General features: G+C 37.7%; 1 protein-coding gene across 6 annotated transcripts in view; it reads right to left on the bottom strand.

The window, feature by feature from the left end:
* Window positions 1–26,969, bottom strand: part of RBMS3 (RNA binding motif single stranded interacting protein 3) — a 707,113-nt gene that overhangs the window by 133,597 nt on the left and 546,547 nt on the right. For all 6 annotated transcript variants that reach the window (XM_071429410.1, XM_071429411.1, XM_071429414.1 and 3 more), the window contains 2 exons: window positions 22,414–22,571; window positions 12,048–12,127 (listed from right to left, as the gene is read on the bottom strand). In XM_071429410.1, coding sequence (XP_071285511.1) covers window positions 12,048–12,127; window positions 22,414–22,571 — 238 coding nt within the window. The remainder of the gene's footprint in view (window positions 1–12,047; window positions 12,128–22,413; window positions 22,572–26,969) is intronic.

The raw sequence follows: 26,969 nt of genomic DNA, 5'->3' as shown, positions 1-26,969 counted from the left end.
GGTGGTCCCTATGTATTTCCTAGGAGAAGAACATCTGTTGAACAAAAAACACTATCAAAATCAATATAATTAGCATCTTTTTGAAACTCTTGAGTTAAAGGAAGGGTGGATCTTTTTCCTGACCCTGAGCTGATCTTTCTTGTGTGACAAATAGAAGCTTTCAGCTTCCAAGTTGTTTTTGTTGGATGAAGAAACAGTTTTATTTCCTAGGTCTGACAGTCTGGCTCTATCTATTAATTTTCATATACTTGGTTACATTAATGTTGATTAATAGTCAATAGTTTCAGTTAAGCCTAAAAGACTTCAATACCTAAGTATCCCTGAAAATTATTGGGACTGACATACCTCTCACTCAAACTAATTCAAAAAATGCCCAAAATGTTAAATTAGTAACAGATACCAGAGGAGTAATATGCAACACACTTACAGAATAGGCCTCCTTTATATCACTACTTTGGCATTCAGAAAAACCTTCTGGAGGTTTTGATGAACAGAATGATCAGAACAGCAGAATCTTGATTCAGACCACCCCTTATGTATATTCTTAGCGGTGCTGAATATTTTTTACTCTTCCAAAGCCAGCAAACAAGCAATGTCTTGGGAAAAAAAAAAACCTTTAAATTCAAGGCACACCCCAATCCCAATATCTTTCATATTTCCCACCTTCAACTATTATTTCCTATCTACATCTCTTATTTTCTTAGCACTGAAACAAAATCCCACTTTGGATGCAGCTCCTAATATACAATGTTATATCAGCAACCTGGGTCATGTTATGCACAGAAGGACTATTTGGTTGAAATTACAGGCAGGCAAAACATATATAAATTAAAAATTGCCTACCAAGACATTAACCACACAAAAATTTTTACTTTTTAATAATTAATAATTTTTAATGATTATTTCCTCTTACATTGCATGCACTATGCTGAAGTAAAGATAACTCATATAGAAAATAACCTGCTCAACCTAAACTTGTATCCACCACACACCTGCTGGAATTAAAGCCTCCTAAGGCAAAGGTAAATTTCTTGGTGCTTGGTGCTACTGCTCACATTCAAGAAGAATGCTTTCAAAGAGTCCAGCTCAGTTTTCCCTGGCTTCTATTAGAACCATCCTTGAGGCTAGTCTGAAATAAGATAAATTAGAGATGAAAATAACCAATGACATCAACTCCTACATCAGTGAAATGCAGGTGCTTGCAATATATTTACTCCTGTGCTACCAAGCCTCTTTTGAAAATTCCAAATGCTGAGGTTTTCATTACACTGTAATGTAAAATTCAGCTTATGAAGAATTTCTTTGAAGGGCAGGTGCTCATCCATGATGCTGTTACCATGGGTGAGGTTGGAAAGGGAAATCCAGACAAAAATACAGCTAGGAAGCTGCTGGGTCATGTTTTCTTAATTTGAATACATATTTCATATTTTAATAGTATAAGCTCTGAACTAAAAAGCTTCACAATATGGTCACAAAGTTACAGTATTTACTGAAAGGGAGATAGAGGGAGAAGGAGGGGAAGATGGGAGAAAGGGAAGAGCGGGGGAAAAAAAGGAAAAAAGAAAATGAAGAGGGAAAAGGAAGGAAAAAGAGGAGAAAAAGGCTCAGAATCAGTGAATTCATAGCAATCAGTAACCTAATTGAGAAGGATACTGATTATATTCAGTAATATAACACTGTCACAGAAGAGCCACCCATGACAACTGGGATATATACTTTTTTAGTTGTTTTGAGGGAATTTCTTTTGTCATTAAAATTTGCATTTTTTTGAAATGTAAAAGTCTTATGTAAAGTAAGGATTGTTAAACTTGGCATTTGAAAGTTATTTTTTCTACTATATCTGTTCAATCTAAAAGTTAAATTACTCCTTTGCCCTTTTTCTCTCTCTCTTTTTTTTTTTTTTTTTTTTTTTGGTTTCTTTTTCTTTGCTGAACAGCAGCAGTTCCAAAAATACTATATACAGAAAGATTATATACTGGGTGGTAGGGTAAAGGCTACATATAAAATGCTTCTTTAATGAGCTTTAACAAAAAGGACAAATGTAAAATCAGATATCCATCACCTTTCCCCTCCCTCTTGATGTCTCTTACATTGTAGAAGATAAATTGCAGACACATCATAGACACGGAGGCAGCCCAAGTAAAATGTAGGCTGCTTTGCCCTTCTTTCAAGTTCCTGTGATTGAACCTGGGAAAGACCTTTCTATGATCTTGTGATCAAATGCTGCAATTCAAAAAAGAAAGGCTCAGAGAAATGACTAAGAAATGGGGCTTTTACAGCTGCTCAGGACTGCTGACCAGCACAATGACATCGTTGCTGGGACAAACAAATAAAAAATCAAAAAGAATCTTAGCCTTCTGCTTCTCCAGCGCTTTCAAGGCTGAATTGCTTTTCTCTGTGTTTTGCAGCACTATTCAAGGAGAAGGGTGAAAGGGAGACTTCAAGTATGCAAAAAGCTCCTTGCATACTTATTTGAATACCTCGAGGTATTCAAAACATATGGGGAAGGGAGAGAGAAGGTTCTGGTATTCAAAACATATGGAAACTGCTATTGTGGTACCACTGATCTTACTTTTTCAGGATGAATCTCAAAGGGAAATATCTTCACTTGCTACTTCAGACACTTCATGTCACTTCATACTCGGGGGAAAGGCCTGCAGAAGAGTCCTCAATGCTCCTCTGATGCCAGGGACAGTTTTACTTTCGGAGGAAGGGACACAGTGGGGCAGAAAGACAAGACTACAAAGGGAGGACAGGCCCTGTGTAATTTTTCCCCTTATATGTGTCTTCCCCTTCCAGTGACACCCCCTTTCTCACTACCAAGAACTTCCTAAAGGCATCAGCACCAAATTTTTCCCAAAATACTTAAGGACACACCAAGCATCTGCAGGATGACTTCTGTTCAGACAAGTACTCAGAAGTTTGGCTACAAATCCTCTCTTTCCTGCTACCAAATTTTTCACATGCTCTGCCAATGAAAATGTCTCTGCAGAAAATTCTCTGTACCAGCCCTGATGGGACAAACCCAGCTGAAAGCCTCCATAAGGTTGGCTGCCACCCAAGGGCACTTCAAGGCACCTCTCCTGGATGTTTGTTGAGTTACAGTGGTGTTCCAAAACATGTGAAAATTCAATACTCCAATTTTATTGGGACATCTGAAATGTCCATCCCCAGAGGCTTCTACTTCCGGTTGAAATACAGATGCACAAAGGAGTGTGTCAAAAAATATCTATTTGCACATTGTTAAGCTTCAATAAAACATTTTTTGTTCAGCTTAGTTGGAATTTACGGGGTAAAAGTAAAGAAGATTGAAGCTTCCGACATAAATTTCTCTACACTTTGAATTTAAAAGTGTTCAATGTGTAAGCAAGTGGAAAAGGAAGGAAGGAAGGAAGATTTGTTCTATGAAAGGTCTGAAAGGGAAATAATTTTCCTCAGTTAAAAAAACCCATGAGATCATTATTATTGAGCATAACACACTATGAGCTCAAGTGGTTAGTCTGTGCTCAGCCTTGCTCAAGTTGGCTTTTTAAATGACTTTTAAACTAGTTGGCTCAGGTGTGACAACACCATACTGCAGCAGTAAGGTCTGCAAAGCAGATGTACTCCATCATTTAAAGTGTCCTGAAGGGACTAATAAAGTAATGCAGGAGAGGAAGAAACAGGAGGAGTTGTGCCACTGCTGGCCACAGCTGATGCAAAAGCAGAATTGCTCCCTGAAATCTGAATCATGCACAAATAACTTTGCAATGCTCCACATTGTTTCATGCTCTGATTTGCATGTTTTTTATTTATTTGCTTTGTTTGTTTTAAATTGCCAGCCCTTTAGACCTAAACAATCTGAAATTCAAGCTGTGAATCTTTCTGGCTCATAAATTCTGCCTGCCATAACACCTGTGCAACTCGTCTGTCTTGTCTTGGATTTTACAGGCGCATCTGAGGAACAGAACTGTCCCTGGACCAGAAACTTGTCGACGCTTCTCCTGCTGATGTATGAGGCAAGACAGAATTCAGTGCACACACTCTGAGCTGTGCTGGGTATGCAGCAGTAGTATACAGAAGGGACTTCTTTATGCTTAAGCAAATATATCCACCATTTCCCATAAAGGGAATGGATTCTCTGAATTAGAAGATTTACATAGTCACTCTTAACAGCAAAAAATGCCCATGAGTTAAAAGAAAAAAGAAAAGCATATATTGAAATTAGTTTAGATAAACTGTGGCAGACTTCATTGTCAGATATTATGAATGAGAAAGGAATGCAGTTCTGTTTATGCTGTAGACTTTTAGAAATCTTAGGAAAGATATAACAGGTGCTACTGTGGCAGGAAGAAAAGAAAAGGAATAATCTTTTCTCATTTATATGCCATATTGTTCTCTAACTTTCATTCTTATAAACCATGTGGAAGGTTTTAATCCAAACTGCAGTAATGCTATTTTATAGATCATGACCTGAATTACTGCGATATCACAAACAAACTGATCTTATGCGTTTTTTGGTCCCAAGTAATACAAAAACCCCAACCCCGCAAAACACTTTCTCCCTAGTTAGACAGCTAGATTATAAAACTCAGTATTTCATCATATAGCTTTTTGAAATACAAAAAGATACCTTCTTTTCCTAGGAACTTACAGACCTGTACAAGATCAAATGAAACCAAACACAAATATGAAGCACTTCAGATCTTTGACACTGTCCCCATCATCAACTTCATGTATTTTTGGAAAAGCAGGCTTTAGATGATGGTAACATTCTGTCTTCTCTCACACAGCTTTCCTCATGAGCTCAAATTACATGGTTTAGCACTGATACATACCTCTTAATATCTAAAATACAAATTGGCTCAGCCCTCATTCCTCCAGGACATTAGTGTGTACCAACTACTGGGGTTTACCAAGTAAATAAATATGTCCATATCCTCCTAACCAAAGGGAGTCTTTCTTAAACTAAATGGAAATGACATAAAATCTTGACTAGATAGGAATTTTTCTTTTTTACTTTTTAGAAAAATAATCCTTGCCTTTAAAGAATCTAAAGAATATACAATCTTTAAGATCCAAGGGACCTAGGAAATTGGAATGTATCTTTGCATCAAGACATGGAAATATGTGATATGGAACCAGAAGCACCTATAGCAATGTCAGCACAGTAAGGACAGCAGAAGGTTACATAAACTTAATTTTGAAGAAACAAAAAAAAACCCAAAGGAGCTAAATAGAGAGAACCCCATCTTGTTCAGTGGCACAAAATGACACACTTCACATCTGAAATTCTTAAGAATGCCATGAAGCAAACAAGTATCATCAGATTTTAAAGGCTGTCTTTAAAAGGAAGGAAACTTTGGAAGTCCAAGAAACACTTGATTCCAGGTGAAGTCAAAAGCTATTGGAAATCTATTGCTGAAGAGTTGGTACACCTTGGATTAACTACAAATGATGTTTGCTCAAGTACTGGAAGGAGGGTGAAGCCAGGAGACTGTGCTGGTGGTGTTTGACAGCTGTGAGTCTAAAAGGGAGGGCAAACATGGAGCAGTGATGAGGTTTTGGCCACATCATAGAAGCCTGCATGAGCCAAAAACCAAAGTCACTCAGATCTAAACAGGGAACTGCTTTCTAAGCAAAAGGGTTTATATTTTCCAATAACTCAGTACCCATTCTGAAGTTTCTTGGTTAGAAAGTCCATCTTTACGACCATCTTCTGCAAAGTCTATGTGATCTTAAACATTATGTGATGTCTGAAAAATGAAACTATTTCCTCAGGGACCCTCTCTTCTGAGAGCTGCACATACAACCCAGGCACCTTTTAACATCCAACACAACCCCAGCCAAAGGTCCACCGAGCCCATTCTGCACAGAGTTGTTTGTCAGAGAGACCCGAGCTTGGGACAGCAGCTGCACATTGCTGAGGGCATCGGAAGCACGTGGGGCCCAAAGCTGGACAGGGATTACAGAGGCCTCATGGGCACCACCAAGACTCAAACAGGAGTTAAAGATTTTAACTGTTTGTCAAAGATGAAGACTTGCAAAGAAGATTAAACCAACAGAAGTTAAAAGAATATTCAGAGTGTTTGCGATGTAAAAGAAATTTCTGCTAACAATGAGCTGAGTTTGTGTATTTATGGAGCACAGAAAGTGAAAGATTACAGCAATTCCATAAAAAATGACAGCCAGAAATTGGAAATGGGAAAAATAAATAGAAAATTTGTTAAACTGTTACTTTTTATGAAGGTCTTTACAAGGATCATATTTTCTGATACAATGAGGAAGAATTTACGTAGTGCAGTCAGCAGATAACAATGGAAGTATTTACAAACCTGAATTCTTAGAATTCAGTTAGACAATAGAAAAGATTCAGATAACATTAATATCATATACATGAAAGGAACTGAAGATACAAGTGAGAAAATCTGGGAAATAAAATTTTTGAGGATAACAATATATAAAAGATGACCTTCTTTGTAAACTAGTTTCACTGAGTATTACCAGTAGAAAATCTAACAGAATCCTCTTTATTCTGAGTTCTCTATAGCATTCAACAAATGTTTTAAGATATCTACAAACCAATACCTGGTTTATAGTTTTGGCTGCTATCTTATCTAGTTTAAAATGTCAAAAACATACATATATACAGACAGCTATACAAATGCCCCAAGAAGAAATATTTGGAAGAGTTTGTCAGTGTTTTATCTACATAAATGAACAGAGAATTAAATAAAAAGATAAAACACCAGGAGACAGGGTCTAAAAAGCTATCAAATAAAACATTTTAAGTTCATTCACTCAGAAGAGCAATTTAGAGCACCGCTAATGACAAACAAGATAGTATTTGTTATAATATAAGATATATACTATATATATACTAAGAGAAAAACAGTGGAAAATGTTGTTAATATCCAGTACACGGTTAACCCTCAACTGGAATACTGTTCCTTCATCACCATTTAAGGCACAATATCCTAGAAAACAGGTTGCTCTCAATAGAGTATTCCAAGTTCTAAGTCTACTTCTCTGAAGCAAAGGTTAACTATCTGAATTTACTCTCTGTGGTGCAAGAACCTGAGAGATATCCTAAGAGAAATATTTATACTAAGTAGAGAGGCAGAAAATATTAATTGATTTTGGTGAAATGAGTCCATAAAAATGCAGTACTTGGAACACTTTCAAAAATAAAAAAAAAAAAAAAAAAAAAAAGCAGCATGCCCAGTAATGATTAAAGCAAGATATGAGGTATTTGCAAATACATCTGTATTGTAGCAGATAATTTCTTTCTATTTAAGAATTTTTACTCTAGTAAAAGTCAGTATAAAAATGATAGCCACTTGTTACTTGTGGGGTTCTTAACGTACACAAGGATAATAATTCCCTCTTCTTTATTTTTGTCAGATATCTGTAATTAAATTAGCAATAAGAAAAGGAAGATTCTTGACCATGTAATGTAGCATCCATGTGTCTCACTTGCTTCAAGTTTTCTCTGAGAAAGTAACTGGCCCAATGTCCTCTGACAACTCAAATTAAATTTAGGGTATAACAACTAGAAAATTATGTGAGAGAGTATAATGGACATATCAGCAGAGGATAATTACTGCAATTGAGATGTTCCTGTGAATTCCAGAGAGAAAAGTAAGAACTTGTTAAATGTTTGCATTTATTCAGAAAGAGAAAAATGAAGTTATTCAAAAACATCCAAAGATACCGGGACATGAACAAAAACTGTAAATATCATTCCCTAAACTTGCCCATCCAAACAGAAGCCAACTTGTTACTGAGAGACGAGCTAGGAAATTTTAATTTAATTCAGTGATTGCAAAATGTCAAAAATTAGCAGGATTTCATATGAAGCCTCCTATTGATCATCAAAAATAGATGCAGTACAGAAAGACTGGGAGAGACCTACCTGCATTATTAGTAGTGCTCTTCACATCTCGATGGAGATGTAGAGCAATACAGAATTCATTTGCTGACTTTCAGCATGGCCATACAGGGCCTATACCATTAGTTTCACATGAGTCTGAATTCTCTATGGGATGAAAATACACCCACTGGGCTGTGTAGGTCTATTTATCTCAGGAAAGCAGTGCTAATAAAGGGAAAACAAAAAAACCTCTCACAAATAAAACCCACTAAAATAATAATCACTCAAAGCTACTCAGAATATTTATGAAGTTGACGTGGAATCTGCCAAGAATTGAGATTTTGCAGATTTCTGCAGATGACTGTGCTTTCTCAGTCTGAAAGAAATGCTAAGACATTAACTAATTATTTATGGAACAACCAATTATTTTGTACTGTAAATCTAAGACTGAACATCATGAAATGCTTATTAGTTGAGCAAGCAAGAGAGTGGAGCAATTCCTTCCGGAGTGGAATGAAGCCAAGGAGTTGAACAGAGAAGGCCCCTTAATGAGAATGATTCACTAACACAGACACAGCGATGCTCAATTTACCTAGGCACTGCACAACTGACCATCAAAATGTTTCAAGAGACAGAAAATAACCTTTGCATTGTGACTGGGTTGAAGCAGAGGGGTCTGGAGCTACAAGTGCTCAGTTCAACAATTTTTAAGAAACAGCAGTGACTGATGTTAAAAAGTCAAAGAAGGATGGATGCGTTTTTGCTTTCAGAAGGTACAAAGGACAGAGCCTCCAAAGTGCCCTGTGTGCCCTCCTTTCCTTCCAGCTGTAACATTGCTTTCCTGCTGCATTGTTGGCCTGGGCTAGCTTTGATGTGTGACTCTTGGCTAGGCTCAAACATCTAGGTACACAGCATTTACTCTCTTGTAACTTTTTTCTGACTTACAAGAACAATAATAAAACCCCGAACCTGACAACAAGAAAAACCAAATTAAAAAAATTTAACTGCATTTACATCTCATTTGCCAAGCAAAAAAACTAGTTGAAAAACAGCTCTCTATTCAAAATTAATGTTTGAGATAACTCTTTGGGAAGGTATAACTAAGTCAGGTAAGTATAACTTTATTCTGGCATGGAAGCCAGAGCTATGGTGCCCAGACTTTCTAATGGGCTGTTCAACATCACGTGAAAGCTACCTATCCCAAATCTTCCATCATGACTGGGTAACCAGACAAAACTACCCCTGCAACACATGAACATTTTATCCTCTAAATATGCTGATTTCACAAACATATGTCCCACAGAATGTATGATGACACATCACCAGGATCACATCTCAGGGAACCCAGCAGGGATGGAGGAGGGCTGCCAAAATGATTTGTCTGGTCCATAATCCCACTGCCTCAGGCCAGTAGCACATGGCCAACAGCCAGTTGATTTCTTTCTTGATGGGCCTCATGCAACTTTCTATTAGCTGGTAAACCTGAACCAGAACATTAGTGCTTGGATGAGAGATGAGGACAAAAATGCAAAAAACCCTTTCAGTTCACTGCCACACCTGAAAGAAATCCATTTAAAAATCCAAAATCAATGTAATTTAACCCTAAAAGTATTGATCCATTTTCACTGTCATTAAGATCAGGCCTTTGAGCAGCAGAGTTAGTAACAGACGGTGTTGTACATTTCCACTAATATTCACTTTGTTTTTTTAACTGATATCCATAAAGAGGTCACAGCAATAAACTAGAGATGATTCTCCTTCCATGCCAATTACTGAGATGCTGGGAGAATCCTTTTCAGATTATAATTGTGATTTTCCAATACATTAAGAGACTTGATTTTCCTTCCTGCTTCATGCAAGACACTTCTGTCTTTGCTGAGACACTTAAGTACAGGTTCATATCACAGATGTAGAAACTGAGTACAAGCTTAACCAGAATCTACATCAAGAAGAAACTAGGAGTGAATAATTTTTTGCACTGGATAAAATGTAAATGATCCCTTGAATCAACCCCACTGCTAAGGTGATCATGTTTATGCCCCAGCTTCTTAAGAAGAAGAGGAATGAATACAACAAATCTTTTAATTATGGATTTAAAGAGTGACCTACTCTAATAACAAGGCACAAACAGCCTCTTTTATGTGGACCAAATACCCTGTAACAAGTTCTAACTACCTGTGTTCAGAGACACAAAATCTGCCTCCCAAAACTCGAGGACAAAATGGGATCTTACAGATACCTCCTGCATAGCTGAGTGAGTTCAGTTAATGGTTCAGTGATTTTTTTCCCAAGCTGCATTATGCTATATTTGCATCTGAACAGCACTCAGGTAAATTAAAACCCTTAATACAGTCACTTCCCAAATAATCCTTGCAACTAAATTCCACCTGACAACAACAATCATGAGAGAAACAGAGTGGACAATCTTTTCACATGGGCATCTTTTCTTGCTCAAGAAACTAAGAACTGATTCATGTCCTTGAAGAAAGCATCAAAAGTTATAGCCATTAAAATCCAATTTCAGTGTATTTCTTGAAATGAGATAATGAGAAGTAAATAATCAAGTAGTAAAATAAGCTATCTTATCAAGACCCCTGTTTTGATGTACGAACATTGTTCACGTTGAATAACCAGTACACTTATGATTATTTATAAACTTAAAAAAGAAAATTATTTTCATTTTATAGCTGTCATTCTTTACCATGTAGCTTTCTGTCTCAAGCAGGCTCAGTAAGAATATTCTACTTTAATACTGGATTTAATGATGTGTCCTCTCTGAGACAACTGGGATGTGACTATGGAGCACACAGACTTATACTGACAATGCCAGCCTTTACTGACTCCTTGCTATTCACACTCTTTCCATTGGGTGTTGCTATGATATTAAACAGATTGCTGCTGGGACTCAAAGTGTGCATACAGAAAGGCAAGGCAAAGGTTAAAGTTCTCTGCCCATGCTGCTCAGCCCATTGTTCTATGCAGCCCAAGTTTGTTGTACTTGACAAAGTTGGTGGTGTAATTCACTAGCTAGTGCTGAGAAAAATAGTCAGTGACTACTTTTGAAAAATCAGTCTTAATATGGAGTCTTGCAGCTTGTACTAAAAGCTTTATCTTCTTTCATGAAGGTGATCTGACTAAAATTTATATGTACATTGCAGCTCTCAATTACTGTACACTGTAGCTGTGCAGATGGCTTTCTTTTAATTAGAGTATTCAGTACATCTTCTGCATAAAGAACCAGGCAATGAATAAGAAGAAATTTAATGAAAGTAACTAAAAAAAGGAAATAGTTTAAAGGAAGCTAGGGGGAGAAAAAAAGGTGGAGATAACTTAGGACACAATTCTTGCCAGCATTTCCTGCTCATTTAATGCAGCCCTTCAGGAGAAATCCTTGCAAATTTGCAGCCTTGGAGAGGTCTTGTCAAGCAGTAACTATTGAGCAACTGATCACTAAACTTTGCACAGCTGATGAATGCATGGATGATAGCTAAAGATTTGAAAAGCAAAATAATAGCTGGAACTTGACTTTCAATGTGGCATGGACACAGCAGTGAATGTGTTCTGAGGGTATTGTGAGAAAGTGTCAGGACTTCATTAAGTTATGGTAAGAAAAAAACTTAATATTTGAAATATCTTCAGTATTAACAGCTACTTTTGTTAATACAGGTAACAGTAGCTAGCAATACTAAGTAGTAACTGTGATGAATATACAGCTGCTACAACCTGAAATCCTGGATATTTAATAATCAATATAAAGCTATAATCAATAATGAATTGATAATCAAGCTTTTATATAAGTTATATTCCTAGTTTGTTAGAAAAACATTGGCATTTAGTTATGTGGCCTCTGTACTAACTGGGAAAAAAAACCAAACCAAACCAACCAACCAACCAAACAAACCCCTCCCCCCCCCAAAAAAACCCAAGACAACAACATTCAAAAGGAAAAAAAACACAGCAAGACAACATGAATTTTATGTTCTTAAATTTGCTGCTGTCAGGCACAAATGCTTAAAACATACAAACCAGGGTAAGAAAAGGTAGCTGTGGGTCATAAAAGATAGGATTCAGCCAGAGAGGTTATATGCCCTCTTAGCAGGGGCAGTAATTTAAGCCACTCTCAAGATAAATTCCAGTATTTCTGTATTCTAAACTCTTCAGTGATTTTAAATTTCACAAGGATGGCTAGACTTACCTGGTAGACCGGGTGGGGTTTTCAGATATTTGCCATTAAAATGCTGAATTACTACTTCACATTTTTCTGTAGACTCCATTCTGGAAAAGAGAAGAGAGTGGGATATGGGTAGAAGCAATATGTGTTACTAGACTGCTATGGGAGCACTCAGTCAGCAAAAAAACAAAAAGCAGAAGGAGAAAAAAAGGAGAAGCACAGATGCTGAGAGAAACCTGCAAGGCTGTTGTTGCTGATTTTTGCAGAGGAACTGGTTGAGCCCATTAGGACAGAGTGTGGCTCCTGAGGAGGACCTGCCACCCTCCCTGCCTGCAGCTGCACTCCCAGCTGTGCTTGAGCACAGCCCTGTCAATGAACAGTCCCCTTCTGGCTCCAGGGCATCACCCTGAACAAGGACATCTTTATGCTCTCATGCGCTGCTTGGAAAAGCAATGGACACATTTCTAGACTCCTACTGCACCCAAAATAACTTCAAATGGCTTAAAGAAGTGAATTGCAGGATTTGGGGAAGATAACGGAGGATTAAACAACAATTATTAAGGATTACAATGTTAAGAAAACAACCTGCAATGACAGGCTTTATAGTAAAACCAAAGACAATGCACATATGACTATTACAACATAAAGCCAAGTTCTGGGTGAAGAAAGTAATTTATGTGTAACACCAGCTGAGGAAATGCCTTACTGTTCATCTTCTGTGAGTTCAAGATAACTCTCAGCATTGAGACATTAAAGTATTAACAGTGAATTGGTAAATGTATTTTTGAACAATTGTAAGAACACAAAGTTACTAGTCAAATCTCAAACCATGGTGATACCACATCTGGAAACTCACTATTGCTTCAGATCTTCTAAATCAACTGCATACAAGTCCAGAAAATGAGTTAACTTTGCTACAGAGGGGGTTTAGAAACTTTGAAAAGAGGAAAAAGAGAAATGGAAAGCTAGTAATTTCCTAGAAAAGTTGTGTTTAAAAACCATGTTCAGTGCTCCTTCAATGCACCAGTATGTACCTCCAGGTATTCTCCACAAAATAACTCTGCTGACATATATATTGCTTACTTCTCACCAGTCTAGATAATTTTAAAATGAATTTATCCACTACTCTTTCTGTCACACAGTTTGGGGAAAGAGTGGTTCACATACAGCAGCAGTTTGTCTCCCAGGGTACAATTCTGCTCGAGTCCAAGAAACCACACCATACCACAAAGAAAACAAAAAAACCCAAAAAACCAAAAAAGAAGCCCAAAAAATCCTGCCTTCCCATTTAATTTTTTTAAGGAAATCAGTCTATTGTCCAATTGTTTCAGATGAAATTAAAACTTTCCCCTTCCAGGTTGTATCACTGTGTATCATGTGGGCTGGGCTCTTTCTACGAGCACAAAGACAGTGACTTAGATTGTTCGATTTGGCTTCATTCAGACTTAACTAAGCGAATGTCTGTGCTGAGCCTTTAGAGACTCTTGTCTCTGAAAGAATAAATGCAATAAAAGTCTGTTTTCTGTAGCTGCAGGCACTTGGTGTCAAACCATGTTATGTTGCACCACACAGCAGTGACAATTTCATTTTAATACATGGGGTACATTTTAACAAGCCAAAGCAATCCCTGCAAAGAATGCAATATATAAGCTGCCAAATGAAAGAGACTCAGTGCACTTCATGCGTTTTATGTGGGAAGAGAATAAAAGTGAAACCCACAGTGTTCTGGGATAAAAAGCCCATAATTCAAATAGCACTCTGAAAAAGAATGTGCACATTTTCCTCTCAAGTTTCACAATTAACGGCTCTCAAATGCCATTGCTGGCTATCTGTAATCTGGCACACGCTTCGCTTGAAACCGACACTGGCATTATCGACTCAGCCTGAAAAGGCAGCACAATGGACAAAGCCCTCTATACATGCTCCCCTCAGATGTGTTGCTGAGTAACAACTGCATCCATCCTTTGCCCAGCCCACCTGAGCCCTCCTGTGCTTCCTGCAGCTTCTGCCTATGGGGGTGGCCTTTCCCCCCAGCCAGGCAAAGGCTGGCCAGGCACCCACGCACTCATCAGGAAGGCTTCCACCCCAGGGCCACCAAAACATGAATTTCAATTGTCCACAACACCCCTCTGCTTAGAAATAACCCTTTCAAATTGAGTTCTTCAGGATGATTAGCTCACTGATTGACTGGGAAAAATTAGGGGAACAGAGCAACCAGATATATTAGCAAAATTCTGATTCTTGCCTTAACAAGACCCAGGGTTTAGTTCAGCCAAAATTCTGATCAATATCAACCACTTATGTGGTTTTTTATGTGTCAATGTCTATGGCAGGCACCTACACATGAGTTGAATCTATCCACACACACAGATTCACACATTACTCCTCTTCTTGTTTTATCCATAAAGACGAGCTGTATCTGGGCAGAGGTCCCAAAAATACACTTTCTTTAGGTCCACATTAATAAATTCCTCCTACTTTTCCTTCAGAAAGCTGCAGCACTTGTCTATTGTAGAATGTGCTATGAATTATTCTTCTTATACGAGCTAGCAATGTTTCAAAATGTTGCTTGAGACTGGGATTTAATAAAAGTATCACTAATGGAATTGTTACATGTTAAAAGATTTTCTGTAAAAGAATGTCAGCTGAGCACAGGTAAACTTGGGGGAAGGACACACTCAAATACATTTTTTAATTTAACACATTTTTTAATATTAGCATTCCTTTCATAATTGATAGAACAAAAATATGACAAAATATAATATTCTGGATAAAAGATACAGATCCTGGATGCTTCAAAACTTTCTACTGAAAGATACAGATAACACTTGCTGGAAAGGAAAGGAAAACAGCTTCACATGATAATAGAAATTTGGTCTGATTAGATAATTTGTGAAGTACCACTTTCAAATTCCTTTCAATTGTATATTTTTGGTTTTTATCCTAGGAGGCTATAAAATAATAATTCATCTTTAAATGAAATTTGGAGATAATCATAATGCATCTAAATATTATTTTGAACCAGGAGTGCACTGCAGAAAAAAATAATTATCAAAGCCATAGGCTTTTATAATTTTTAAAAGGTACAGATAATTATATAAACCCAAAAGAACTAATAAAACCATGATAATTTATTTTTACCTGTGTCTATACATCTCCCAATTCTGGAAACTAAGTTGTAGGGATCCCAAATACAAAATAAGTAATGAGACTGTCTATATTCTGTCCAATTTGAAAAGAAGTAAATTTTTTTAAATCTGAAGAATGTTTTTATTATTATTTTCTAGCTATATTTTGATTATATTTCTAGCTATAATTTTTATGATTTTTTTTCTAGCTACATAAACTAAAGATACTTCAATATAAAAAAATAAAAGAAAAGAAAATCCAAACAAACTTAAATAGTGGATGCTTAAGCAAACATCAGAACCAAATAATTTGATGTTCAGATCTTGCTATTAAATATTTATTATATTTATATTCTATTATTATATTATAAAAATAAAATTAAAATAATTTATTTTATAATATTAAAATGATATTATATATCTCTCTACAGACCATAATGGCACCAAAGTAGTCATTATGTGTTGTTAGAAGTAATAGGGAACATTTAACATGAAAATGAAGAGGAGAGGAGAGGAGAGGAGAGGAGAGGAGAGGAGAGGAGAGGAGAGGAGAGGAGAGGAGAGGAGAGGAGAGGAGAGGAGAGGAGAGGAGAGGAGAGGAGAGGAAATAAAAATTATTTTAACTGCCTACCTAAAGCTCTTGTACATGCTTATTATAAAGATTGATGCAGTGTCAAGAAACAACTTAATACAATTTTTTATATAAGGAATACCATGGTAATTACATAATTATTACCTGAGAAATATTCAGTACCATGTAATTACCACCTAGTGGAAAAGTGTGGGTTTGGTTTACATATATCCTATAGTCACTTTCCTTAATAATAATAATATAAATGAGAATCAGGACTATTTTTTTAATATCCAAAATAAATATTTAAAGATTGAATTGTAATTACCACATTCATGTTATGATCAACACAATAATATTGTTTACATTTAGAAGAGTGGGAATAATAAATCTTCAAGAACAATGTTTCCTTACTATTTAAGGCATTTTGCAAAGATGGAAGCAGGTGGGTAGTAACAGAATTCTACAGGGAGGGGAGCCCAAAGAATGGAAACCATAGTTAGAATATACACCAGAGAACTGCATTTCTTTAGCATATCAAGAAGAGGACTAGAGGGGCAGTCTGATAGCACATAAGTACCTTTGTGGGGAGAATAAACCAGGGAGTAAGGACTTCTTTACTCTTCCTCAGAAAGTTGTGACAAGAACCAGATAAATTCAAAAGAGAAATTAGGCAGAAACATTTAACTGCAAGGAAGATGATCCACTGGCAAACATCAGATAGAAAATTGGTGGTCCTTTTTTTCTGGTTGGTGTCTCCAAATAATTTCTGAAAGTCTTATTTTAGTAATTCATGGACATTATCTCGATATTAGGTAACAGGTAGTATTTCAACTGCTAGGATATAAAAGATGTGAGGCAAAATTATCTACAGATCTCAAATACTCTGAAGAGTATCTCTAAACGAGATAGTTTTGATTAGCATAAGGTTTCCTATGTTTTTCATCCTTCCATGGGAACACATTCACTAGTTTTTAAATTTATTTTGCTAATTTAATTCCAGGCATTCTAAGACCCAGATGCGGCTGCAACCAGATTTCCTCCTTCCCTGTAAAAGATTTAGGTATCTTATCTCCCCAACTTTTCAGTCAGTAAGAGATTGCTTCAAGATGTTTGTGCTTTTTGGTTTGAATCCATTTTATGTTGGAAAAAAGCTATTCCCTTTGCCACTCACAGCCTAAGAAGACATTTATTTTGACAAGTTCTCCTCATGGCTCACAAATTATATCTTTTCCAAACATGTCTTGCCTGTATATTCTTCAACTGTCTGCTTGAACAACAGGAGGTTGTTTACTTTCTCAGATAAATATAAAAAACCTACAGAAACCACTCTTTTCCTCTGGAGATGTGGTTCATTTTATACCTTGCAGCATCACCCATTACGCCAAGGTGAGCTGCCTGAGTATGCACTACAGTATTTTTTTTTTAGAGATAAAAAATCTCTAGAGACCCAAAAACCTCTTTGGGTCAGAAGAAATAACTTTATTACATATACATTATCCTGAAAACCTCTGAAAGATGCACAGCCTCCTTTAAGGAAAAAAAAAAAAACAAAAACATAGAAATGAAAGGCTCATCTCTCAAGTTTTACTTCAATGGAAACTGGAGCATAACCATTTCTACTGAAATCCATGCAGAGCTTCTATAAATAGAATAATGATCCTGTGATAGCTCAAAATCTCGTTTCCTAGTTTTTGTTGCTCTCTTTTAGTTGCCGAGTTGAATATTGTTTCCAAAGACTAAATTTAAGACATGTAAAATGGGGACAAGCAGGAGATAAGTTTAGTAAAAAAAGATAGAAAAGCAAAGAAAAGCAACCCATTAGAAGCTTTCCCAGAAGAATAAGGTAGAGAAAAGATGAGGATGAAGCCCAAACTCCCAAGAGCAGAGTGTTTAAATGGCTCACTACAGACCCCCAGCTAGGTCACAAAGGGATGGAAGCATCTCCCTGATGTGTACCTTTGCTCTGAGGTGCCAGCTAATTGAGAATCTCTTGACTTTGGTCATTTGCTGGAAACAGCATTATAACATTTTTTTATGACCATTTGTGTTGTACAAATTTTCTCGTGTTACTGGAAAAGAACAGTACAAACACACAGCCATTTCCACCTAGACCTAGGCTGATTTATGCTACTGTCTTCACAGTCTCAGGTTAAGTATTATACTGGTGCCTGCCAGCAGTGCAATACTTGACTGTCTGACTGTCAGCATTTCCATCATAAATTTCTGTTTTCAGAAGCTTATGACTTTGTTGTAAAATGTCGCTTGTGGGAGGAATCTTGCAAGGTCGTTTTAAGTTACAAGACAGCAAACAAAATAAAAAAGTTAGTGGCTTCTAACTCTTTCTTTGCACTTTATCATTTAAAAGGACCTATAAAATGCTTGTTCTGCTGTTCAGCTGAGTGTGACAAACCTGTGTATGGTGTTATTAACAATACTATCTCTTTAGGGAAGATACTTAAATAATACTTGAATGGTATTTTATTGTGGGGTTATAAAAAGCAATTTTTATTTCATTGATTCAGTGGTACCAGTGAAGTCCCTCCCCAAGGTATATACCAATATTTCCTTGCTCCCTTTTCCAAAGCCCAAAAAATTCTTCAATTAAATTCACAGTACCTCAGGCTTGGATTATGCAAATTGCTCAGCCAAATCACCTGATGGCTCCCAATTTTCCAGCTTCCTCCCTCATCACCTTTCAGAGCTGCATATTCATCTTCATCTTATGGAGTCCCATTGATATTTGTCTAGGGATCCTGATCCATCTGTCCTTCCCTGGAGTTTGCTTCTCCCTGCTTCTTCTTGAAATTGCAGCTTCATGCTTGCCAATTTTCTTAGGGATGTATGAAGTCCAGCAAAATTTTTCCAGGTTGCAACAGCAGATGGAAATCTGAGGGTCTCAGAGATACATCCCCACACAAACCTCCCCAGCACCCTGCAGTGTGGATCTGAGGCTTTTCCAGGGAGGCCTTTCAGTGGAAATATATCACCACAGATATATTTTACAGATATCACACAAAGTCTTTGAAGCATGTTTGGGATTTCCAAATTAGTTTGGAAATCAGTTTAATATCTCAGTTTCACCTGAGATATTAAATTATAAAGCAATTTCCTGGGTAAGATGCAGGATATGACAGATCATTCTTCTGACTGAAAGTAGGAATGATCCTTATAATATCTAAGCCTGTACTACCATCCCAGATGATGGATTTATTCAAGCTAAATTATAGCACCTTTTCAACCACCTTCAATTAAACCCTTGAATAAGGAAGAACAAAGCAGTTTTCCTCTTCACAAATGCATCCCTAAACTGCCTGAATGTTCTTTATCCCCTGGTGCTGCTGACACTTCTGTCTCCAAAGTAGCAACATCACTGATCCTCAGAAATCTCTCTCTAAATATTCCTCCTAGCAAACAGTAGCACTGCTTTGCCTCCACTGTGATTTTGTCATTCCTTTATCTTCTGTCACCTTAACATCTGGAATTTATCCTCTGTGGGCCTGTGGAAATCCAGGTCTTCCAGCACATACAGTTCCTCTTTTTAAGTGGCAACACTTCTTTGGGATGAAGATAAATATTTCCCTCCATGCTCTCAATACCTTCTCCTATCCAGTAATTCCAGCCTCCCTCAAAGACCTTCTTACTCTCTCTGATCTGCTTTTTACTCATACCATCAACAACACTACTAATGTTGTCTGCCAAACTCATAAAATATCAATTTTAAAATTATATCTTGAAGTTTAAAATCCAGTTTCTGTGGATTTCTTTCCATTTTTTTTGTTTTGTTTTGTATTGTTTTGCTCTTTCACCTTGCTGATTTTTTTTTTTTAGGATGAAGGACCATGTTTATGTTCTAAGCTCTGAAGAATACACTTACACTTTTAAAATGGAAGATCAGCTGCTGAAATTATTAGACAACTCCCAGCAACAGGTATTTAAGAGAAACACCTACAAATTTAAGTATTGTGATGAAATTCTGTGCAACAGCATCACAGTGTCATTCCCTCTTTTAACAGGCAATCTTACAAAAGACTGAACTCAAAGCTTCACATCCAAAGAAGTGCCTCCTTTTTCCAATATCCTACTTCTAGTAGGCATTTCTGCCCCCTCCTATTTCTCATTTCTCTCTCTGCTCTAGGATAGGCTGTGTTTAGTCTCAGCTTCTGCTTGCCAATGTCAACAGAAACAGTCCTGCCAAAGACCACGGCAGTGGGAGCCCTGTGGAATGCCAGCTCCCAAGGAGAGTCTGAAGGCAGGTAAAATGGCCTGGAAGTAAAAAGCATGGGCCAGGGGTGAGGCAGAGAGAGATGTATAGAGCTTATAGCATGGATTGGCTTTTATGAAGCCACAGTCAAAGTCTAAAGTTTCCCTTCTCTGGCCCCTTGCTCATAACTCTCCTCCCCAAAATCTCCCCTGGGGTGTACCCAGGCATAGTTGGCTCAGGCCACAGTGAAATGCTCTGGAAAGATTCAGGAAAATCTGTTCAGCTGCTTCTGAAGGATGCAAAAGAGAGGAAATTGTTTCATGGCTTGACTTTCACTCAGAGTTAGTTTTGTACACACATACTCTAAGGGAGGCTGTTAATGTCACCAGACATAACTAAGATAATTTTGATCCAAGAACATTTGAAGTTCTCCAGGTTATAAATGATTGAGTAGCCACCTGCAGTACTATAAAACTGCTAGTCATACCCATTTAGAAGAAAAATCTGACAATAACTGCTTACCTTCAGTCTTTACTTCTCACTGCTTTTTGAATGAATACGCTTATTTTGAGATTGACTATTTCCATGATTGGGCAGACTCAGAAAGTGACTTTTAATCATCATAAAATGTAATTAATAACTTTGAATCATCATATTTCAAAATTGCTGGATGTTGCATCATTTCAGTATATGCAAATTTAATTTTTTCTCTGGTGCTTCTGTGGCTCTGTTTAGAGCTATGCTAAGCATCATGGTATATTCCACAGGCAGGCAAGATATGCTTTGATAAAAGGTCCCAATCAGAATAGCCAGGATCCTCACCTGGGGCACTGATTTGAACTTCTAAAATCTTACTTAGACTGGAAATCCAGCTTCCATCCCCCACCTATACTGCCTTGGTGCCCACGCCATAGGCACACTAGAATGAAGCCTTCATGAATACAAGCAAAGCTAAACAAATTAACAACCTGTTTGGTTTGACATGCAGGAAAATGATACCAGATAGCACTTCTGTACAAAAAGAAAGTCAGCTGGTTATGTAATTAAATATTGTATTGATAATTCTGCAAAGACAGGAGTCAGCATTCGACTATGGTTCTAAATTCCTGGATTAACTTTAGCCTCACTCAAATCAGTGGGAGATCTGCTGAACACTTTGATGGAGTGAAGGTTTTACCCCACTGTCACTGACGTGGTGAATTACACAACCTACAAGTTAGATCATTAAAGATCCCTGAAATATGTTCCATAATTAAATACATTTTCACAAAGTAAGTCAATTTTCAAAAAATGCGAGTTTATCCATGACTTAGACTTTCAGCATAAATGTTTTGCCTTTTCTCATTGAATTCAGACAATATTATCTAAATACTTTTTGTGCATGATGACCTTTCACATCAAGGGCTGGGGTAACACTACAATGTCACTTTTCTTGAAAGCTAATATTTTATCACACAGGACCTCCTTTCACTCAGTGGTATTATGGCACTAACAGAAGTGCCATGATATACCAAGATATGATGGATTTCAGAGAAATTTCCAAGATGAAGAAGTTATTTTGCCTCCCTTACAAAGCATAGTGTTATGAATATTCTGTAGAAACAATGATCTGGGATTTTTTCCCCTTTTCTTTTGAAGCAGAAGACTGATTTGCAGCAGAATTGCAAATTTCTCTTCTTATTTGTTTTTTCAATACCCTTCTATATATAGCACTCTATTTCTTGGCTTTTGAGAAGAAAACTATTTGATTTGAGAATGTTTCAAGCTGAAGAGAATCTATGTAAATATTCCCTGAGAGTAAACATGGAGCCTTGTCTATCTGTACTAACAATGAAATACATGGTAATAATATGTTGCCCATTCGGTCTAAAATGTCTGACTACTCCATCAGGGCTTTTTCTATGCAAATATTTCTCCTTAAGCTCTTTTCACAGCTGCAGTTCAAGGAAGCCGAAGCTTTCAAGGAAGACACATTTCTTCAGTCACAGTTCCTACCCTTTGCTCTTCCAGCTGCTAAGTTTACTTTCTCCTGTTGCAAAATCTTTGTCAAATATTTAAACAGTTTCATAGAATGGTTTGGGTTGGATGGGACCTTAAAGACTGTCTAGTTTCTCTCCAGATTTCTTACAGGATACCTTCAGGTACTGAAAGACTGCAATAAGTTCACCCCAGGCCTTGGTTTCTTTACCAAGTGTGTGCTTTTTGCTGTAGGACATTTATTATTACCCAAGCTTGATTCTGGACTAATAGCTCACTATTCCCAGCCATTTTTATTTACATATATCTACCCAGAATGAACCAGTTTTTAGAGCAATGAAATGAACATCCTTCCACACTGGCATTTCCTGGTGGAAAGAATGGATACCTGATAAAGGTGCCACTCTGCATCTTCCATAGCTGTGAGATTTCAGAGCTACAGAACAGACAGCAACTGCAAAGGACCAAAGGCGATGAAATGTGCATGAAAAGTAAGAGCAAAGGTTTCACCTGGCAAAGCCGACTCCTCTGCTGACTCCATTCGCATCTCGTAATATTCTGGTGGAAATGACATGTCCAAAGGGTTTCAGCATATTCTCCAGTTCCTGCTCATCCATGGACACGGGTAAATTTGAGATGTATAGATTTGTGGGATCTTGCTCTTGTTGCTGCAACAGAATAAGAGAAATATCCTCAGTTAGGCTTAACACAGTAGAATAGCTTATGACTTGTACAAGAAGGGCTGCTCAAAATAGGACCAAGCCAAGAATTCATAGCGGCTGGGTAATCTTTTCATGAAGGCAACATATTTGCCAAATTTCTGCAAACTCTCATGCATGTGCTTAATTCTGTGCATGATTGCTCTTATTGAACTCAGTGACACTACACATTTATAGACAATTACTCTCATGAACAAGTGTTCTTGGATTTGTGTCCTAATTTAGTAAAGAGATTGTGAAGAAAACGTGATTTCTCCAAATGTGCTAATGTTAACATAAATAAAGAAAAAAAATTCAACATGTATTTTAAGCAGATGTGCTTTCCAGCCTGAACACTTCCCATTCAGCCTGTTCATCATGAAAAAGGTTGCTTGAAAACAGAATACTTTTCATAGTATCTTCTCCTGTTCTTTCCCCATCTAAAATGCCTTTCTTAATAACAAGCAACAAGATCTAACTGGGCTGGGGGAGGAGGGGGGAGTTCTGCAGTTCAACCTGTGGTCCTGGGTGACACAGGGCACATGTTTATTCTGAGACTAAATGAAAACATCTTATAAAACAAAGCCTGTAGCAAGAATAATTGAAAAAAAAAAAACAAATTTGAAAGCAGCTTTCTTGTTCTATTTCAGCTCTTTAGGCTAAACTTTCCATTTTGGTAACCGCTCCAACTCCTATTCTTGTTTGCTGAACTCTTGCATAGAAACATGAAAGAGACATAGATGCCATATGTAAAATAACTGTATTGAAGTAATAAAAAAACCCCTTGTCTACAGACAACCAGGTCTTGATTGCATTAAATCAATTTAGTTATGCCCTTGCAAATTTTCATGGCTCTGCCCATTTTTATTGATATAAGCTTTACATAATATCTGATCACCTGCCAGCACAAGCCTGACTGGGATCAGGCATTACTACGTAATTGCTGCTAATGTTAAATAACCAAAAATATAAGATGCAATCATTATATTGTGCAGTAATCCAGACAACACCTTCTCCGAGAAAGTTCTCTGAGACAGAGTTTTTAATTCTTTTTATTAGAGTTTATTATTATTTGTTTATAACACATTTTAATAGGCAGGAATTAATTTCTACCTGTTCAACATTGAGTTGACAACAGCAATACCCTTTTTTTGCTGAGTTGTCCTAAAATAAGATTAATAACCTTGCAGCAGCACTGCAACCTTGCACTGTTATGAAATTACACACAGTCCTGCAGCCATCTGCCCTGGTTTAACTAAACTAGTTTCAAACTTCACTCCATTAAAATCAGTGAGGATGTGCCTTGTCAAACACAATCATGCATTTTGTTTCAAGAAGATGTATGAAGACAGGACAGAACCAAGATATCTGCTCCATCACTGCCTTTTACATACAAGGTCTCAATATTGGAAAGAGAAATTGCTTCAAGCTGTGATTCACACACACCATCTTTACAGGGGCAAGAATGACTAAGGCAAATCTAAGGTAGCTAAATACCAGAATCAGAAGCTGAAAAAAGTTTTTAGCTTTTCTTACCTCAGGCTCTAGGGAAATTTTAACCCTTTTGGATGCAACAAAAAAAATGTAAATAGAGACCCCAAAAGGTCCAAAATCAGGAGGCATGTAATACTGTTGTGCTGTTTAATGTGGATTCTGATCTCAAGGCTATGGATGCTTGTCTTTGGATGTAGTGGCTAATGACCACTGAATTCTAGCTTTGCATCTCCAGACTCACTACTTCACGAAATAACACATTACTGTGTATGATGAATTCTTCACTGTTTTACAAAACAGAAATAAAAGACTAAAGCAGGCATGTTTTCAAGCTGCTCTCCATAAAAATATACCCAGTTATTACCATGTCTTTAAGTAAGGGGCAGAAGAGAGGAGAGGAGCACCATACACAAGAACACTGAACTTACGGCAAATTCAACTGAAGTTACAAACCTCAAATATTGAAAAACCTTATTTCCCTTTCCAGTTATCTTTCCCTGCAGTCATCTTCCTTCCTCTCACATCAATTTACATTTATACACATCCAAAAGCTAGTTCCTCTCCAGTAACCAAAAGATGCTAGTGAGGGGTCAGAAGTGCTACAGTACCAACAATGGAAGGAAAATCATGCAAACAGTCCTGGAGGGAAGGTAGACAAGACAAGAAAAGGAATATGAGCTTCAGAACACATTTTTAGCTTTGGGAAAAGCAGGGAGACAAGAATGCAAATAATTTTCTTTATCTGTCTCTTTTTTTTCTTTTCTTTACTTTTTTCCTCTTTTCTATATGCAAGCTATGTAAGTTTTATTGGTAGTTTCCCCCTTATCCACCCTCCACACCCCAAAACCATACAAAAAATGAAACATGTAGGAATTTGGAAGCATCCTCATTGTTACTCAGTACTTTGAAAGGGTGAGCAATAGAGGCAGGTAAAGCAGAGGCATTCAAAAAGCAAATTGAAGCAGAAAGTTTTGCAATTCCAATTGGCTCAGTTCTTCAGAAATAATTCCATTATTATGCAAACCTCTACCTATTGATTGGTTGAGAGCTTTGATTAATCCACCAATCAGTGCTCAAGGACTAACATCTCTTGCTAATATTTAGAAAAAAAGATGCTGATGAAATCCCTGTAGCCAAAGACCAGACTAATGTGGAAAAGCAGAGTTATGCATCAGTAACTTCACGACAGCCTCTGCTTTCACTGAAGCAACTCAGTCCCACAGCACATTAAAATGAGAACTCCTCCTTTGACTACTCAGTTTTCAAGCTGGGTCATACAAATAAAATAAATAAGAACCGTTGCCAACGTGTTTCACTTCTGAACCAGGAACACATAAGCCTTTTAACTGTGCTAGAGATTAAATGTTGTTGTTTTAAATATCCATGGAAAGTTAGCTACACACTGAGGATAAATGAAAGACTAGCAGACCATAGTCACTCTTTCACAGGGATTTGCCAAGTCTATCTTTTATCAATGTGATAAATAAATACTGCAAACAGAGAGAGACAGATGAGGCCACTCATGCTACCTCTGCAACACAACAGTGTTTTCTAAGAAATGAAAAAAATCACATTATTTTTCCTTACTATACAAATATAGCATTTAGAGAAATACCCCTTTCCTTTAGAGAGAATTATCAGCCCACAGAAGCCATATATCACACAACCAACTGAAACAAGATGAAATGCCTCCACAGTAATGCAGCCAGGAGCTGAGGAGGCTTTACAGGGGTGATGTGGAACCAAGCTGCTCTGTCACTGTGCGGCCAGACCCCACTGCCACCTACCCTCATGAGTCCCTATTTCTCAGGCTGGGTCCCACTCCCAGCCTCTGGCACTGAGGCTCCTTGTGATCTTATTCAGTTGCATAGAGATCTCTGATGTTCAGTGCAGAGGTCCTAACACACACCTCTCATTTTGCCCAAGCCTTTCCATCCCAGATTCCCCAAGCTCCTATGTGAGATATTCTCTTCCCTATCCCCATGACACTGCTGAGCTTTTCGCTGTCAAAGGTAAGTGTCCTGCTGTTCAAAATGTGCCTGTTTGTTGACAAGATGAGCCTAACCAGAACCATGAACCTGAGCACCCCATGAACTACTTGTCTTTCATAATCCTAACAGCTGACAGCTCAGTTTCTGCCTTCAGTGAAGGAACAGCTCCTGGGGTTGCTGGACTGATGGTGATGTTAGTGTCTGGATCAGGCTCCCTGTGGTTCATTTAATTCTCTCTAAGACTTTTCACTAGACATTAAAAAAATGCTATTTCCCATCTTGGGCCACTAAAATCTCATTTATTATTGTCTCCAGTCCCAAAATGCACTGACTGACCAGTCATCAGTGAGAGAGCTGAAAGTGTTCTGTTAGATACTGAAGGTCACTTCAGACCTGTATCTCCATCCTATGACCCCAATGGGCAGGAACCAAAAGGGTGGGTGGCAGAAAGCCACATGCTCACCACAAACAACTCCAACAGCACCGTGACTTGGATGCCCCACAGCTGGAGACTTGGAGCCAGCACTGTGGGGCCACCAGCCAAGCAGAGCCTGGGCTTTGCTAGCGAGTTTATTGAATCCTAGAATCACTAAGGCTGGAAGAGATCTCCATGACCAAGTCCAACCAGTAACCTAACACTGCCAGGTCTACCACTAAACCATGTCTCTAAACACCACAACTTCATGTTTCTTAAAAACTTCCAGGGACAGTGATTCTACCACCTCCCTGAGCAGCCTGTTTCAATCCTTGACCGCCCTTGCAGTGGAGAAATTTACGCCTCTGTACCACACAAGAGACACCATGCTGGCCCTGCACCAGGGGGGAGGGACACACCTGTTGATGCAGCCTTCCCAAAGCACACCTGTCCCTTGGATCTAATCCC

This window comes from Agelaius tricolor, unplaced genomic scaffold, assembly GCF_023055355.1.
Source record: "Agelaius tricolor isolate 1412-34295 unplaced genomic scaffold, bAgeTri1.0.p SCAF_6, whole genome shotgun sequence".
Taxonomy (NCBI): Eukaryota; Metazoa; Chordata; class Aves; order Passeriformes; family Icteridae; genus Agelaius; species Agelaius tricolor.
The sequence above is the reverse complement of the archived record's forward strand: the minus strand, read 5'-3'. Positions and strand labels throughout refer to the sequence as shown.